Genomic DNA, 17,831 nt, shown 5'->3' with positions numbered 1-17,831 from the left:
TACTTTATTATTTCATCTATTTCTTATTTTTAGTGTTTTTTTCACCCCCCGGATTCCCATAAATAAATGATTGGATGTTTAAATGCGAGTACCTGAAGTTCGATTTGTTTTTATGATGTTGGGTATGTGCGACCGCTACCTGGAGGTCAGGTATGACGTAATGAATAAAAAAGGTGGAGCCTGAACAGGAAGGATTCATGACGTCATGGAAACACCACGAAGGAGGCGGAGCTTCAGCCGGTCGCCATGAGGGTCGAAAGAGGATCCGTCCGCTTCTCTTCTTCTGTGGTGTGTGAAGCTCCGTCACAAACATCTGGCTCTGGATTTTTTTAAACTTTTAATAACTTTTTGGTTTTACATTTTTTTTTTTTAAACGACAACAACCTAAAATTCTTTAGTTTTTTTTTTCTTCTCTTTTTTACAAAAAATGCTAGAATAAAACCAACTGTTAGACATTCACTTGAAACTCTTGCGTCTACGGACACGGGGGGGCGTGTCGGAGGAAATCCACCGCGGCCACGCTGCAGGACTTCACAGACCCTCAAAGCTTAAAACACGAAACTGAACCTGAACTCGTCTGACGAGCTGAAACTACGTCTGGACGCCAACATCAATATGTACAGATCGGAAACTGATTATTGATCGATCACCTCACGAACACTCTTCTCCTAAAACAACAACTGTAGAGTTCATGTCTATTAAAATAAAGAAGGAAACTTGAGTCCGTGTGAACACACAAACTCACCCGGAGACATTTCTGCTTCCTGGATTCTAATAAAACCAGCAGGTTGAACTCCTGACGGGAACCAATCAGACGAGTCTGTTTTTAAAAATGTTTTTTTTTGTTGTTTTTTTCCTTTCTTATCGCTCTCTCTGAACCGTAACAAACACAGTACCGACAGACCACCGTGAACAGGGCAGCGGTCCGGGGGCTTCAGAGCGAGGTCTCCAGGCTGTGCAGGGGGCTCCCCGGACAAGGCGGCAGCCCCGCTGAGTTGGTAGGGATCAGGCCGGGCAGCGGGACGATGTGGTCCGTGGTGTTGTTGTTGTTCTGATTGGGCGAGGACGGGAGGGGCGGGAGGGGCGTGACGGGCGGCAGGGCGGCGACCCCCGTCGGAGGCGGCGGGAGGACGACGGAGTTCCGCTTGGTGGGAGCGTCGTCCTCGCAGTCGGCCTCGTCGATGAGGGGGATCTGAGGCCCCGAGTCCTCGACGCGGAACTCGGGGTGGCTCATGAAGCTGTGGATGGAGCTGCGGGACTCGGGCGTCTCCAGGCCCTCGTAGGGAGACACGCTGTCCCGGAAGGCGTTCACCACTCGGATCTGAGAGGCGGCGGGAGAAACAAACAAGACGGTTCGTGATTCATTATCGTTGGACACAGAAGTTCAGCGGCCAGAGACGCAGACGCTTTGTTTCCGTGACGACGCGAGTGAGGCTCCAGTGAACTCCGGTGCCGACTCGACCATCAGAGGGGACATTACGGACGCTCGTCTATTGGGTAACAGAAGATTACCAAACAAACAAATCCCGTGCCTCACAGGCGGAAACCAACCGCAGCCTGCAGCTGTCGGGTTTGTAGTCGACGCCTCTGCCGTTAGCTACAGTAGTTAAGCTAGTTTTTTAACTTCCTGTTCTCTCTTGTTTCAAATGATTTATGTAAAACTGACGCGTGTGTGGAGGCTCCCGCTGCTCGTCTCCAGGTTCTTCTTTCTCCCGAATCTCTTCCGAGTCTGAAGAATTTCCAGAATTGGACTTTCTTATTGTAAATGCGTATCCGTACCTGCGTGGAGATACGGTTGAGGCCGCGGCACCAGAGCACCGTGCTCCTCTGCAGCTCCATCTCGGCGTGGTCGATCTCGTCCACGTCCTTCATCTCCTCCAGCTCCTCGTCTGGGATCTCCTCCTGCCGCCTGCCGTGACCTGCCGTCTTCAGGAACTTCAGCCAGCGGGTGGGGACGCTGGACACCAGCTGGAAGGGGTGGGGGGGTGGGGGGGGGCAGACACAAACATTACACCCCAGAGCGCCACTTCCTGTACATCTCACCACCTGGCTGTTTTAATCCCCATCTCCCATCATCAACTGTCTACTATCAACACAATGTCTCACCTGTCCCCACAGGAGGCTGCCAAAGCCCAGATAGATGCACCACAGCCAGTGCTCGAAGCTCAGCTGAACGCAGCTGAACGGTTTACCACCGAACTGCACGATGACGATCTACAGGAGGAGAGAGAGAGAGACGCCATCACACACGGGATCCCCTCACCGGTTGGCCTGACCGGGTGATGACGATGCAGCTCGCCCTACCTGTATGAGGAAGGTTCCCCCGAGGATGGAGCAGAAGATGGGGTTGTTGAGGACGCCCTCAAACACGTTCCTCTCGCCGTGAATCTTGCGGGCGTTGAGCTCGTTGAAGATCTGCATCAGGACAAACGTGTTGAACACGATGGTGTAGTGCTCGGAGGGCGGAGCGTGGAGGGGGGCGTACCTGCCGCTGTCGATATCAAATATCTTCTCACCTGTGAAAAAGGGGGGGAGGGTCACAGACTACTGAGCAGGAGTAGAAATCAACCCGTCCATGTTTTCACCTCGAAACGTCATTCATTTACACATTAATAATGAAATCATGATGAATTCGTAAGTGTGTGGTGCGTTCACTGACCAAAGAAGAGCAGGGTGAAGATGACGGTCAGCTGGTAGACGGCGTGTCCCAGGATGTTCTTCATCATTGTGCGGGAAATGAGCGGCTTCTGGCGACCGTACGGCCTCCTGAGCAGCAGCGCCTCGGTCGGCGGCTCGGTGGCGAGAGCCAACGAAGCCAAGGTGTCCATGATGAGGTTGACCCACAGCATCTGCACAGCTTTGAGAGGAGAGTCCTGGGAACAGAGATCTCTAATGTAAAAGGCCGTTTCGTGGAGCTCACAGGTCGAGTGAAGACGCCGAACCAACAGCAGCCGCGTCAGGTGCAGGCTCTGACCTGGGTGACGCAAGCGCCGGTGAAGGCCACGATGACGGCGACCACGTTGACGGTGAGCTGGAACTGAAGGAACTTGGAGATGCTGTCGTAGACGTTCCTGCCCCACATCACGGCCTTCACGATGCTGCTGAAGTTGTCGTCCGTCAGGATGATGTCCGACGCCTCCTTGGCCACGTCCGTCCCTGCGATACCCTGCGGAACACGAAACATTAAAATAAAACGCTAGAAAAACCTGAAGGTCTGAGGGGGCGTGGCCACAACAGAGGACAGGGAGTCATGACGTCTCAGGGGGCGTGGCCACAAAAAAGGACAGGAATTTCAACGTCCATTTGGACATTTATTTTGTTCATTTACTGAAAACATAGCAAATTAATATCAATTTTGATATGCGAGTATTTTATTAAATAAGTTCACAGTGTATTGTCTTTTTGATGGGCTTTGATCATGTTAATGCTACAATGTGAGCAACAATGGTTACCATGGCGAAGCCAACGTCCGCTTTCTTGAGGGCGGGGCCGTCGTTCGTTCCGTCTCCAGTTACTGCAACAACCTGCCTCTTCTCCAGCACCGTGCTGTCGATGATACCTGAGGACAGACGCACACACAGAAATATAATGACACGGTCATGTAATAATAATAATATAATAATTACGAATGCGTTGACATATCAGGTGCGACGCCACAGAGAGAGAGGCATGTGGGAGGCCCACCCCCCAGCCCCGGGGCGGCACAACCTGAAGGACCCAAGAAAGGAGGGCAATATTGTTTTTGTTTGTGTGGGGAGGAAGGTCAAAGGTCAAAAGGCCAAAGCAGCCCCCCTCCCCGGAGGCCCCACCATGCAGCAAGAAGGGCCGGGAGACCCGGTCCCGTCCATTCTCGATCCCCGTCTGTCTGTCCAACTGTCTGCTTCGCCCACGCCCTCTTGACTTGACTTCAAGCATGTCTCACCTCCAGCATGTCTCACCTCCAGCATGTCTCACCTTTAACCAGAGTGTGTTTGTCCGTTGGAGATGATCTGGCGAGGACTCTCAGCTTTGGCCAAATCATATCAATACGCTCCTGCTCAATCTGAGAGAGAGAGAGAGAGACATTAATATGAAGTGTTCAAAACATTCTGCATGCACTGGTTATTCTCCTACAAGGGGTCATAATAGATTCAGAAACACATTTCTATGGCATGAAAAAAGACAAAGGTCTGCCTCAGGAAAACATATCTTTCTCACACCTCTCTGGGATCAAACAGCTAAAAAAAAAAGCAGCAGCAGTTTCATTAAAAGCCCCAAAATAATTAAGTGAACAAAAACATTCACTCCGGACCTCTCCGTGCTCGTTGCGGATCCGTTGGTTGAACTCTTTGCCCTCCATGCAGAGGAAGTCGTCTCCGGGCAGCAGGATGCCACATTTGGTGGCGATGGCTCGGGCGGTATCGATGTTGTCTCCGGTCACCATGCGGACGGTGATCCCGGCCCGCTGGCACCTTTTGATGGCATCTGGTACCTGACGGAGAACCACAGAAGAACAAAGTATTTAACAGAATGTCTCAGACTGATGTCTTAAACTACAGGCCGTGATTGTTGTGGTGTAAAAACCACATGAAGAACCTTTAGATCAAACCATAAAGAGTCTGAACATAAGATGTGAGTGGTCGCTCGCCCTGGATGTGTTTGTACTGTGTGGCTGATGTACCTCAGGTCGCACGGGGTCCTCAATGCCAACCACAGCGATGCAGGTGAGGCCGGTGAGGATGCGGGCCTCGTCCTCCCAGTTGGGCTCTCCGTCGGCAGCGTTGAAGTCTCTGTAGGCGAGGCAGATGGTCCTCAGGCCCTCCGACGCCATGGGCTCGATCACATTCCTTACCAGGTCGTCCCGGTCCCGAGGCTTGAAGGCTCTGGGGTGGCCGGTGGTCGACAGGATTTTACCGCACCTGGAACCACGGGGGGGGGGGGGAGAAGAGTCACGTGATCATCGTCACCCAACCGGTCGGGGGAGGGGCTGAGTGAGGGGGAGTAAACCTACTTCCTGAGCAGGATCTCGGAGGCGCCCTTGCTGTACATCCGGTAGCTGCCATCGTGGTTCTTTAGCACGGTGCTCATGGACTTCCTCGTGGAGTTGAAGGTGTAGACCTTGAACAGTTTCTCTTCTGGGAATTCGTTGCGGACGGTCTGGTAGTCTCGGTGCAGGCTGAGGGCTAATCCCAGTAAGGCACATTCAGTCTTGTTTCCCACCTGGCGAGGCAGCCCGCCCTCCTTCTCCGGAGGCTGCAGGGAGCAGAGGATGTTAAGGGTACGTTTTTAAACACAAATCAGCTTCCTCACACGTCGTAGCTTCAATAGATTTCCCCACAGACCACTAACACACTGAATGAACACTGCAATTTTGACTACTCCTTAGGGGTCAATAAATCCATAAATCCATATACATAATGGTCATCCTAATTGAACAAAGGAGAGCATTGCTTGTGGCAGGCTCAGCAGTGGCGTGACAGAAAGGAGGACCTGTTGGATCATGCATGCCTGTGCTCTGATCTGTGCAGTGATCAGATGAGTCCTGAGCTGCTCTTCAGAACCGACCTGCCAAACGCTTAACTCACAGAGCGTCCTGACTGGACGGCTATTTTTAGAGCTCACCATAATCTTGGTGGTGTAGGCGCAGTTGACCCCGATGCCGTGGATGAGCAGGTCCAGGGCCGTGGCGGGGACCTGGCCCGGCTCCGGCAGGTTCCTGTAGAAGTGGCCCGAGATGTGGGCCTGCACCACAGTCATGCGGTTCATGGTGAGCGTGCCCGTCTTGTCGGAGCAGATGGCCGTGGCGTTGCCCATCGTCTCGCAGGCGTCCAGGTGGCGCACCAGGTTGTTGTCCTTCATCATTTTCTGGCAAAAAGAGGAACGTGGCGTTACTCGAGCCTGAGAGCTTTATCCTGAATTTAGTTACTATTTGATCTAGTCTTGTGTGGAGGTACTGGTCTCACGGGCCACTGCTCCAACAAAGATTAACAGACCTTGACTGAATAGGCCAGGGAGATGGTGACGGCCAGAGGGAGACCTTCGGGCACGGCCACCACCAGCACCGTCACGCCGATGATGAAGAACTTGACCAGGAACTGCACGTAGATGGGCAAACACTCTGCGGTCAAGGGGACCCCCTGGATCCAGAAGGTGTCGACCACGAAGCGAACGATGAGGATGAGGACGGTCATCAACGACATGAAGAGACCTGGCGGACATGGGCAGAGAGCGACAGAGGCATCGCACGTTTAGTTCAGGGGACCGGATGTCGTGTGCAGTGAGGAGCTCCAACTAGACGAGTCATGATTTTTAAATGGCTTGAATTGGCCATATAAAAAAAGTTGACTATCGTCTTGTCTTAAAAACAAAGTAGTTGCTGCTGCAGGTGAATCTGGGCCATAGAATAGCTCCCACTGATCCCTAAATCATATTGTGTCTGTACAGGAGATGCACCGTTACAACACCAAAGTGAGCATCAGTGTCGTCAGTTGTATATTTTAATACACTAAGTCTCTTTTCCGTTTGTACCCGCTTTGCCGATCTGCACGGCCATGTTGGTCAGCTTCCCCTGGAGGACCGACTTCTCCCTCTTCAGTGCGTTTTTCTTCTTCTCCGGCTGTCCGTCCTCGTTGAGCGGCTGCGCCTCGGTGACTCCGTCCTTGTTTCCTCCTGCAGAAGAATGCAGAGTCGGCAAAACGAGGACACTTCCAAAGTCGAGCCTAATTATATATTTGTACGGGTTATTAAAACGGAAAAAAAAACGTCTTTAGAAACTATTTGGTATCAATGAAATCAAAACTTCTTGCAGATGTTTCAGCATTAAAAAGCTTTCCAGAAAAAGAAAAGGAGAGATTGTTCTAGAAGAGCAGAGTTGACTTTCATTGACGCAAACCTAACACAGCTACTGTGACTTTACACCTCGTCTCATCAAAATGAGCTTCTATCTTGTAACTACGAGAAAAGATCATAATAATAATAATTGTGATGAATTTATCAAAATCAGATAAACAGGGAGGAAATGCCGATTGCAACATATGATCCAGTAAGCCGTTAGAACAGGATACATTAAGATGTAAAAGTGTGTGTGGTTTAAATAATGTTCTGGGCTCGCCGTCTATGAGGCTACCAACAGGCCTCTAGGGCAGAACACAGTCACCCAGCAGGACCTGAGGATAATGATGATGAAGATGATGAAGATGATGATGTCAGTGCGTGTCCACTCGGCCAGGGGGTGGGGCTATGATGTGTTTATTGTACTGTGTCGGTTACCTTCATATCTGAGCCAGAGAAGAAACTCAAAAGCTAACCAACCAACAGCCTGCGTCACCTCTGTTCCCTCTGGATCACCGTGGTAACAATAAACAGCTGTCAACCGACAACACTGTGGCTGCGTGACAAGAGAGTTAGGGTTTATGCAGGTGTGTGTGTGTGTGTGTGTGTGTGTGTGTGCGCACGCGTGAGCATGCTGATCCCAGCTCAGTAATGAGGTTATTAGTGGACATGGAGGCATCGGCAGCAGGAGAAGAAAGCAGCTGCCGAGTTTAAGGCTGATAATCTGCTTGGTCCTAATCACCATCAACAGAGTCAGGAGCACCTGCTGCTGCACCCTGTGGGCCCAGGGGGACCAGGAAGGAAACACCCACAGGGGGAACCGAGGCTCGGGCTGACTCCGGAACCTGAGATCCACCTCAGACCCCTGATCTCCTGCAGGATCTTTGATCGCCTCTCGTCAAAAAACCCCACCGCTCATAAGCAGAGGCGCCGCAACGGAACAGGCAACCCAGGCAATTGCCTAGGGCCCCGAGCTGAAGGGGGCCCCGAGGGACGGCTGACGTCAATGACAAAATAATGGAACCGCTTGAGACGCTGCAACGACAACGCTTCGGAAATGCCCCCACAGGGCCCTTTCCGAGTTGTCACTGGCTAGTTGCTAGTAGGAGGCCCCGACAGACGGCTGATATCGCTCCTTATCAGCGACACAACTTGAAACCCCCGTAGACACTGCAATGACACGTCGGGAATCTCCCTAATGGGGCCCCCTTACTAGCCGGCATCGACGTGCGGTCAAACACAAACAAACAAAATGAAAATATGAAGTGAACATATCACTCTGGGCACACGAAACGAAAAAAACAACAAGAAGAGGATGAAAAGAAAAAACGTGACAGTGGCAAGTGGGAATGTGGAAGTTATGCGTGTTACATTATGAACAAGTAGTGCTGCCAGCCAGCCGGCCACTTTATCCCAAACATCATCCACCAAATAAGTTGACTGCACATGAGCCTCTTGAGCCCCAACTGGGTGCAAATCAAAACATTTGTAACAGATAAGCTTCATACGAACACTGATCACAAACACATATAGCCATCAAATTAAACAGCAGAACCTGGGCTACAAGAATATATAAGCTCCAAACACTAACTAAATGAATTACCAAATATCAAAATTCATATTGCAGAATTTCGTCAACCGATTGGCGCGTTTTGGTGGCTAACGCTACGTAGCATTATGCTACACAATGAAACAGCGTCGCATAAGAAAGCAGACACTCGGCAGATTCCGTGTAAAGTATTTTATATGTTAATTGTTTAATAAAAGATTTCTTTACTGATCCGTAGTCCTGGACTTCATTCATCATGATTCTAGGGGGCCCCATGGTCCTTCTTGCCTAGGGCCCCCAGGGGGTCTAGAAACGCCCCTGCTCATAAGCAACGTGGACCTATGATCTTTTGTGGGATAATAAATAGCACATGTGGGATGGGTGCGAGTGAGTCTGTGTATATGAACCAATCAAGCTAGTTGGGGCTCAGCCCTGATTGGCTATATTTCCCCTTTGGGACAACAAACGTCTCAGATGGACTTTGCACCCGTTTTGCATTGTGAACAGAAATGTTTCAATGGTTCGATCTCCGGCTCCTCAAATCCGTGTCCACGTGTCCTTGGGCAACGGTTGAATGTCATGAAGTCTAAAAGCGCTTTGTGTGGTCTGAAGACTGGAAAGTCCAGTTAACCAGGAACCAGAGTCCCCCAGTGACCAGCTGAAGCCGCCAGACGTCGTTATCTCACCAACTGAAGCGGCGGCGTGCTGCTTACCTTTTTTTGCTTTGTTGTCTTTTTTACCTGTGAGAGAAAACCGTGCCACAGCCATCAGTTAGACGAACATGTGGAGCGAAACATTAAGAAAGTGCCAAATAAACATTTATATGATAACCAGATAACCTTCCCCTGAATATTGATGCTTTGGTACCACACTGAGATCAAAAAGATTAAATAATAAAAGGGATGGAGAATGAAATCATAGACACTGATCTGAGGCCAGAGACAGTTTTTCTGCGCCTTTAACAAAAAAAAAGCGTCTACACACGTATTGCAGAAATAAAATAGACTTAAATAAAGAGATAAAGGCTTCGCGTCATGTGAGACGGAGCTGTGACACCTGCATAGATCACAAGGCGAGCGTATCTGCTGTGTGAGTGGAAAACACACCTGAACATTACAGCTGTGGTCGTTGCAGACAAGTGCACCTTTCTGGTTATTTAGTGTTCACTCTCTCAATACATGTGGACTTGTTTCTGCCCCCGATGGGGATCACTAAAGGGTTCTATTGTCTTTGGCAGACGCAGTGAAATATGAACTCCACAGGCTTCAGGTGACGTGATGAACGGAAGCCGCCTCCTGTTGTGAATCCCTTTCATACCCTGAACTTACTTTTCTTGTCCTTCTTCTCCTTCTTTTTCTGCTCCTTTTTCTCCTTTTTCTTGGCCTTCTCCTTGGCATCGCCGTCGCCGTCCTCACCGGCAGCGAGCAGCTTGAAGATCATTCCAGACTGAGAGTTCTCACCGACGGCGGTGACCAGCATCTTGCCGGAGCCCTCCATCACATGGGTACCTGAGAGAGAGAGAGAGAGAGAGAGATGCTGTAAACCCACTGCAGCAGTTCTCAGAGTGAGGGGCGCACCCTCATTATACTGCATACTTACTATACTGTGGACTTATTATAAAGGGTTATTATGAGGTTGAACTTCCAACATCTTTTAAAAGCCACACACTTGTATAGATTGACACAGACAAAATGATGGCACATTTAAAAAGCCCAAAATGTGGTGAAATAATCCCTTTGCGGTGACTGTGGTGACTCTTCTTTGTCTGTTTGTGTAGCGTGTTGACATCCGGGATCCATCTTTTTTTTTTTTATATATATATATATATATGGTCACATCCTAATTGTGTCATACAGACTGTCTGTACTGTCATTTTATTCTGGTTGTTCTTCTCTACACACCTATTGCACGTCTGTGTGATTTGTGAATAGAATTGCCTTGGAATAATAATCCTGAACGTGTTTTCCTCCGTGTGAATAGAGGAGAGAGAAGCACCTGACAGCAGCACGGGGTCTCTGTCGATACTCTTCTTCACGTGATCCGACTCGCCGGTCATGGGGCTCTCGTCAATCTTCAGGTCGTTGCTTTGGAGGAGGACTCCGTCAGCGGGGAGCAGGTCACCTGGAACAAAACACACGGCCAATGAAACGCCGGCTCACGCTTATCAAGTCCTCGTGTTCCACCATCGTTGCATGTGGTGGGAAAGAACAATTAAAAACAGGATTATGTATCCGAACAGAACTTTGAGGTTTCAACCACCATATCTACAATAGAAATATCCTCACCATATTTGACTTGCGCAATGTCTCCAACCACGAGCTCAGACACTTTGATTTGGATCATCTGACCCCCTCGGATCACGGTGAACTTCTGCTCCTGCTCGATGCGGCTCTGGAGGCCGCGGAACTGCTTCTCTTTGCTCCAGTCGTTGAAGGCCGTCACCAGGACCACGCAGACCACCGACAGCAGGATGGCGGCCCCTTCGATCCACCCGGCCTCCGACTCCCCGTCATCGTCCTCGCCGCCGGCCGCTTTGCCGCAGTCTGAACGGAGACAGCGGAGTGTTAGCTTCACGAACGCAGAGCAACATTTGTTTACCGTGGACTGGATATAAGAAATGGAAGTCGCCAGTATGGCTTGCAGCTGACCAGATGTGGTCAAACTGCTTTTTCAGTTACAAAACCGTGGAACGCTTTCCCTACAAATGTTAGTTTCCGTGTTTAAAACCAATGTTAAAATGGGTCAAGTGTATCGCTGCCCTGCTTTGTGTGAGCGTGACTGGCCGGTGACTGGCAAGCTCCACCCGCTGGTGCATGTGGAGCTTTGAAACCCAGGGAAATAAAAGCCCCTACGAGATGTCTTGAGGGAATTTCAGACCAGGGACTCCAGACCAGGGACTCCAGGTCAGGGACTCTAGGCCAGGGACTCTAGGCCCAGAAGGCTCCACCGCGGCCCAAAGAGACTCTCGAGCTCTCTCACCAGCTGTGGAGCTTCTCAACTCAAAATATGTAGGAGGAAATGTCCGACTCTCAAGCGGGATCAAATATCAAAAGCAAAAAATAAGCTTTCTGTGAAGAGCTGCTGGCCTTTTTGAAATGTGGATGCCTTTCTGTTCATGCCTTTACACAGTCTCATAATAATAATAACAAATATGGAAAGATGAGTTTCTGAAGGTCTGACAGTTTAAAACATACGAACTCACTCCTTCTTTCGACGTCGGGCGGGCTGTAGAGGGAAAGGCAGAGTGAGATGATGGCTGCCACCTCCAGGATGATGAGCGTGAGGTCCTGCAGGGCTTCCCACACCAACTGCAGAAAGGTTTTGGCTTTTTTAGGTGGGATGAGGTTGGATCCAAACACCTGTTTTCTCCTGTCGATGTCCTCAGAGTTTCCATCTAAACCTGCAATGGGAGACACAAGAGCAGCATCAGAGACATGAACTCCTCTGATCCGGGTTCATATTTAATGCTTCTACCTGGGAGAATCATATAGTATCTCGTTGTTTTTTGATCCTCTTCACGTGTTTTAAACTCTGAGGATTAACATTAGAAGATAAGAGTGATTGAAGATGGGCCATCATTGACACGCGGTCACATGGGCGGTCACATGGGCGGTCACATGGGCGGTCACATGGGCGGTCACATGGGCGCACACTTGCGAGATGAACTTGAGTCAAATACATCGGTTTATACCGACCTTAAGAAATTCTAGAGGCAGTTTCCAAAGATGACAAATCAGACTATACTTTGCAGAAATGTGTCTAAAATGGTCGAGCAAATAAAGAAAGTGTCTTTCTTCCTTTCTTGTTGCCGTGTGATGTGGTGGACAGCTAGTCAGTAATCAGAGTGTCTCTCACATACACTCTTGGGTCGTTATACACAGTGTCACATTTCCCAGTTTAAATCCTGTGTCCTTGTGTTAATTGTTCATTTATCTCTGTTTTGGTTTGTTGCCCCTGATATCCAAAGACCTCTTCTGTCTCTCTCTCTCCGAATCGCTCCGTGAGCCAACTGTGATCCTCAAAGGGCGCTTCTCTCTGGCCAGGGTGGCTCACTAGTTCCCCTTTCATCTCTCCCTTGTCCTGCTAATCCAACAACAGGGGGAGGAAGGTGTTAGTGCGGAGCCCTGTAGCTCCGCATCACACTAAACTCTAAAGCCGCGCCCACTTTTCAGCAGCCCAATGAAATGAGAGGGATTTGATTTAAACCCCTCCTTGTAACCAATATTACGCCTCCTTGTGAAATACGTCACAGTGCACACGATGAAGACACTGGGACTCTGCAACCTTTTTTACCGCCTCTGAAAAAAGGGAAAACAATTATTCCATCGCTCGGGCAAAATAAAAACCGACAAACTAAATTACATTGTACGCTGTTTTAAAGTAAGGAGGCATCTGGCAACACAGTCGGCCCATGACCACGTTCGATCCACAGGTTGCTCTCATAATACGCTGTTGGTGCAAGAGGAGTGTTGTTGTGTGGTTGAGCAACAAAGAGAGAGCAGGTCAGCTGTTGACGATCGATCAAAGCAGTGAAGAAACAGAGTCACACACACACACACACACACACACACACACCTGGTGTTTGTGTCTCTGTGTGACGGTGTTGTGTGGAGAGCAGACGGGGTTTCCTCTGAGGAGCAGAGGGGGCATGTTGGGACGCGCTCACGTCTCTCCGGACCGGCGTCCAGCAGCCGAGTGGGTTTCTAACCTTCACGTCCTATGACAATAAAAACTGAGCGAGCAAGAGAGCGCCGAGCGTGCCCTCTGCTTTCAGGTGAGTGGGATTACGCGGCGAGTTAATTGATCTGACTCCCCCCCCCCCCAGCTGTCCCCACAAAGACACACAGAGAATTAAAAAACTGATTTATTCTTTCTCTCCATTGATTTCAAGCTGCTGCTGACATTTCACCTCCCTCTCTGTGTGTTTACCGGGCGTGTGCAAGACAGGCAGGCCGAATTAATTAATGATGGGGAGGAGGTAAATGTCAAGGGGCAGACGCACTGTTCACAGGTCAGCGTGGGACAACATGGGAGTCCACTGTCGGTAGTTGAACCAAGTGTGGATCATTTTTAACGCTTGCGTCGCTGCGCGTGGACTTTTTATAGAATTGGGTGAATGGAAGGAAGGAAATCTAGCAAATGATCAACTCCCTCGCTAAAAAAAAAAAAAAGGATGTTTAGCTTATGAAGCGAAACTCCTCCGGTCGTCTGCTGCATGAGAACACAGGCCGACCGCTGACCCACCGGTTCCCACCCTGCAGGGATTCAGCGGAGGTCACATCCAGGCCGACCGGGCGCAATGAGCGTCACCGACTACATTGCATTAATTGCTCTCTTCTTGAACGACCCCCTCAGTTTATTACGACCGTTTCTGTTCCAGTGCAACCGGGCGCTTTGCATAACTGGTTAGATTCAACCAGCATGGGGGTTTTAAAAGTTAAGGGTAGAAATTTGGCAGCAGATAGAAAGTCATTTAGGTGCTTTTTCCATCATAAAGTGTCTGCCTGAGCTCAGGTCTGGTAGCGAATCTATAAATAATGTGTGTGACCTGTCGGTGCCCTGAACCCGCAGACAAGGGCACAGAGGAGGGACGCACACAGGTGGATGAGGCCGTGCAAAGCAGGTATTTTTTGGTGGCGATTGTCTCAGAATAGACGTGTTCTCGAGCTGCCATTTTGGTGATTTTTAAACCAGAGTAAAGTAAACGTTGAGGTCGTACTGAGGAAGCTTTCTTTCTGTTTGTGGAGGTCGTCGTGGTTCTTACAGCGGTGGAGATTCTTTACCTCCAACATGTTGCCCACTTCCCTTCCCTTGTGCATTGTGCTCCGCTGCACATGCTACGGGAACTAGAACAACCGCAAGTGCTCTACGACTGTTTGATGTTGTTGTTGTTGTTGTTGCATCTTCGCCGGCTTGCTTTGGGCAGTTTGTCGTAAGCATCGAGGAGAGCACATCTGTTTATTTAGAGAAAGTGACTTTCGTTTCCCCCCCTCATGAATTCAGTGTGCACGCAGCACCAGCCTCAGATCGCCAGTCCAAAGCGCCGCCGCAAAGCATCATGGGAGTAATGTAAAAGAAAACAGTATTTTTTCTAATTATTATATGTATGAAAGGGCCCAAAATGAACACTGTAAGCGGACGACTCAAGTGCTATAAGCACCTAAATCATATTTGTATGGGAATGATTCAGGTTTTTGATCCAAACCTCATTAAACGTCTGTTAAAATGTTTTTCAGCCATGTTTCAAAAATGACCGCACGAAAATTACTTTTAGAGATATTACATTCAGTTGACTTTTGGTAACGGAAATAGTTAATTTCATCACTTTCCAGTTTCACAGTGTAGCAGACGTCTAGTTAAAGACGCTGTGTACTTTTGTACAAAACAAACTATATAAAGTTTCCTACCATTAACGCCTTTAAAGCCTTTTCGAAACAAGACGAATACGACGTGGTCCTCGCTGCTGTGAATCCTCCGGTTGGGGATCGTTTCCCTCATTTAAATGCAGTATTCAAACAAACTGGAGCGCGCTGCATTTGTCTCACACTGTCCTGAAGCTGAACAGGGAGCAGGACCAGCAGGGGCTGAGGGACACGGTTGACTTTGACCATCACACAACAGACTCAAGCTAACATGTGGCCACGCCAGGAGGGGGGAGGGGCCTGTGAGTCATCGGTGAGGGGCCCTTCAACATCATTAAACAGCAGAGTAACAGACCGCGTTTTAGAGCGGAGCGTCACGTCGCCCGCGCTTCAACTTAACGTGAGCTTCTTCACATATTTACCTTCGACAGGTGACGTTCTCAGTCTGACGCACAGTCCGTTCACGTCTCCGTATTTCTTCTTGATCTTTTTCACCGAGTCTTCTCCTTTCAGGTCCATGAGGGTGGACAGCTCCTTGAGCGAGCAGCTGAACTCGGCCTCGTGCTTGGCCTCGCCGTGCCGGCCATGCTTGGACCCCCGAAAAGAGTTGTTGGCCATGTCTCCTTCCTCTGGGACTCGGCAGAGGCCTCCCAAAAAACACAGACTCAGTGGTCGGGTGCAGATCTGGCCTTACAGGGACTCTGTGACTGGAGGGAGAGAGAAGCATTGTGTCATTTTAGTCAAATAACAAATAAGAACCTCAAGGGGAACGATGTTGATGTCTCGCAACGGCCACCAAGGTCATGTCTTTATGCATGTCAGGAGGGTTACATACAAATTACACATGAGGGTTTTAATTAAGGGCTTAATTTAGCTTTTGTTGAACTGAACTGAGAAACCTTGATGGAGAGAATGTGTCCGATACATGTCTATTTCATAGACATACGCGACCCTTCCTGGCACAGTGCCTTGCTCGAGGGCAGCAGCAGCTGTAGTAAATGAAGAGCGATCAAGGCAATAACCAACCTAAATACAGAAAATAGTCCCCGGCAGCATGAGGGCAAAAAAAATATTTGTTCTGTTTTTTTGAGCCTCCTGATCAAACTCACTTCTCCTGAACTTAACACTTGGATATCTAACATTGGGCTCGTTCCACCGTCGGTCCCCAATCCAGAAGGTGATAACCACGACATTTTAATTGTTGATTGACTTTGAACAGGCGGGATGACGTCTCCGTTGTGCCTGCTCCGTGTGTGGACTCACAGCCTTTACGTGTGTGTGTGTGTGTGTGTGTGTGTGTTCCTCGCAGGTTGTGACCTCTGTGCCTTCAACTGTAATCTGTGTCAATCAGTCAGCCGAGGCTTATTCTGAGCAAGAGAGGAGCAGCCTGTTTAAGGCTGAAGGGGAGAAGGAGGAAAAAAAAAAAAAGAGCTGCTGGGGAGGCGACTGGGCTGGACTGGTCGGATCTGGTCCTACTGGTGGTCGGGTCTGGTCCTACTTGCCGAACATAACCAGAGCTTCAACCGACGGGTCCAAAAACACACACACACACACCCACAGTTCACAACGCAGAGGGGCTGTAAACCTTCACATTGAGAGATGCTTCTTTTTTAATTAGTTCAGTTCCTAATGAAGTCGTCATCAGAGCAGCACACAACACAAACTAATGGCTGTGTCAAACACACCAAGCGGCCGGCCCTCTCCACTAAGGAAGCAGAAACAATACCGAGAGCGCGCTCCCCATCCGATAAAACATTGTTGTCACTTCATTACCGCAACGCCGAGGAGAAGCAAAGGCTTTACTTACAGAAACTTCCTCCATCGCCTCCTGTTAGCAGCAGCAGGTATTAGTGGCAGTCCGATTACTCTGAGCAGCGTCACACTCACAGCTCCAGAAACAGCCCATAACACAGCCACGGCTCCTCGGCCGGCAGTTTGCAGACCTGCGCCGAGACCAAGATCTACTCCACCCCCCTTCCCCACCCCCCTCCCACCCCCCCAAAAAAACCGCCCGGTTATCTCAGAAATGCAGTTTGACCTTCAGGAAGCTCACAACCACGAGCAGCGCTCCATCGGGAGAAAGAAACAGGAGCTGAATGATTATCTGAGGAAAGCCTCCCTTAATCTAATTAGACGATCTGTGGGTTCAGTGAGCGCCAGGGAGGCTGCTGCTGCTGCTGCAGCTCCTCCTGCCGAGCGCAACACACAACAGGTCTGCACACAGCCACAGGCGAGGTCTGCTCAACCGTCCTCAACCTGCTGCCGCTTGAGCTCCGCCCGCTGGGAGGAAAACACCATGATCTCAACGGACTTGAGAGATGAGGAGCAACTGGTGGGGGGGTGGGGGGTACAACCACCAGGAAACAGCCTAGCAACCCTCTAACTGTGATATCGATCCGGTCCTCAGTGCTCGGACTGCATTCGGTGTTGTACACTCCGGTTGTTTTGTTGTCTTAGGGAGAAAAACACACGTAGAAAGAAAACAGATGCACACTTTTCCCTTCCCCCCACCATCTGAGCAGCACTGATGTTGGTTGACGTCAGGTGGCACACACACACACACACACACACGCACACACGTGCGCGCACACACACACACACACACACACACAGGTGGATTACAGCACATGGAGACACAGGCGGATTAACTGAACACACACACACACACACACAGGGTGATATCACTGTTTCACATTTGCATCATAGTGTTTTAACACTGAGCTAGTGCGACCTTTGACCTCCCCCCCCCCACACACACACACACACACACTCACACACTCTAAAACTCACTTGACCAAAGTTGTTTTAGGACTCGTTGGAACGTTTCCCACATTCACCAGTCTAGTAGAGAGACGATTCTTGCAGCAATGATAACTAATAGTATTAATTTGTACGTTTATTCTCATACTCACTTGGCTGTGATTAAAACAGAGACTGTTATATAGTGCAAATTAATTAATTAATCCCATAAGGAAGATTAAAGTCTGTGGGGAAAAAAAACCTGTTTGATAAATGAATTCTGTGTGAATTGGTTCACTCCACACAGGGCAAGCTGACCTGGGATCAGCTTAACGGTCTGTACAGTGTGTGCGTGGATGATACGTGGTCAC

The 17,831-nt window shown here is 49.5% G+C and overlaps 1 protein-coding gene across 2 annotated transcripts; it reads right to left on the bottom strand.

Annotated features, from left to right (window-relative positions):
• Positions 1 to 398: 398 nt before the first annotated feature.
• On the bottom strand, positions 399 to 16,690 carry LOC117732876 (plasma membrane calcium-transporting ATPase 1-like). 2 transcript variants are annotated; one of them, XM_034536106.1, is made up of 21 exons: positions 16,529 to 16,690; positions 15,144 to 15,428; positions 11,562 to 11,759; positions 10,645 to 10,902; positions 10,355 to 10,480; positions 9,688 to 9,867; positions 9,073 to 9,099; positions 6,508 to 6,648; positions 5,973 to 6,187; positions 5,602 to 5,844; positions 4,991 to 5,232; positions 4,661 to 4,898; positions 4,292 to 4,471; positions 3,955 to 4,042; positions 3,453 to 3,559; positions 2,975 to 3,166; positions 2,660 to 2,873; positions 2,305 to 2,516; positions 2,107 to 2,214; positions 1,780 to 1,968; positions 399 to 1,321 (listed from the first exon to the last, which is right to left on the bottom strand). In XM_034536106.1, exons 2-21 carry the CDS (start codon positions 15,337 to 15,339, stop codon positions 935 to 937), a joined length of 3,741 nt encoding a protein of 1,246 aa, XP_034391997.1. In that variant the 5' UTR covers positions 15,340 to 15,428; positions 16,529 to 16,690; the 3' UTR covers positions 399 to 934. The 2 variants fall into 2 exon arrangements, with proteins under 2 accessions (XP_034391997.1, XP_034391998.1); XM_034536107.1 differs by lacking the exon at positions 9,073 to 9,099.
• Between the last annotated feature and the right edge of the window lie 1,141 nt (positions 16,691 to 17,831).

The sequence above is a fragment of the Cyclopterus lumpus genome, chromosome 6, assembly GCF_009769545.1.
Source record: "Cyclopterus lumpus isolate fCycLum1 chromosome 6, fCycLum1.pri, whole genome shotgun sequence".
Classification (NCBI taxonomy): Eukaryota; Metazoa; Chordata; class Actinopteri; order Perciformes; family Cyclopteridae; genus Cyclopterus; species Cyclopterus lumpus.
The sequence above is the reverse complement of the archived record's forward strand: the minus strand, read 5'-3'. Positions and strand labels throughout refer to the sequence as shown.

Excerpts from the sequence above, each read along its gene's own strand:
- LOC117732876 (XM_034536106.1), bottom strand. The coding sequence starts at position 15,339 with ATGGCCAACAACTCTTTTCGGGGGTCCAAGCATGGCCGGCACGGCGAG. Across the intron at positions 5,233-5,601 it reads CCTACACCACCAAGATTATG|CCTCCGGAGAAGGAGGGCGG; the intron begins GTGAGCTCTAAA and ends TGCTCCCTGCAG. Across the intron at positions 2,874-2,974 it reads CCGGCGCTTGCGTCACCCAG|GACTCTCCTCTCAAAGCTGT; the intron begins GTCAGAGCCTGC and ends CTCTGTTCCCAG.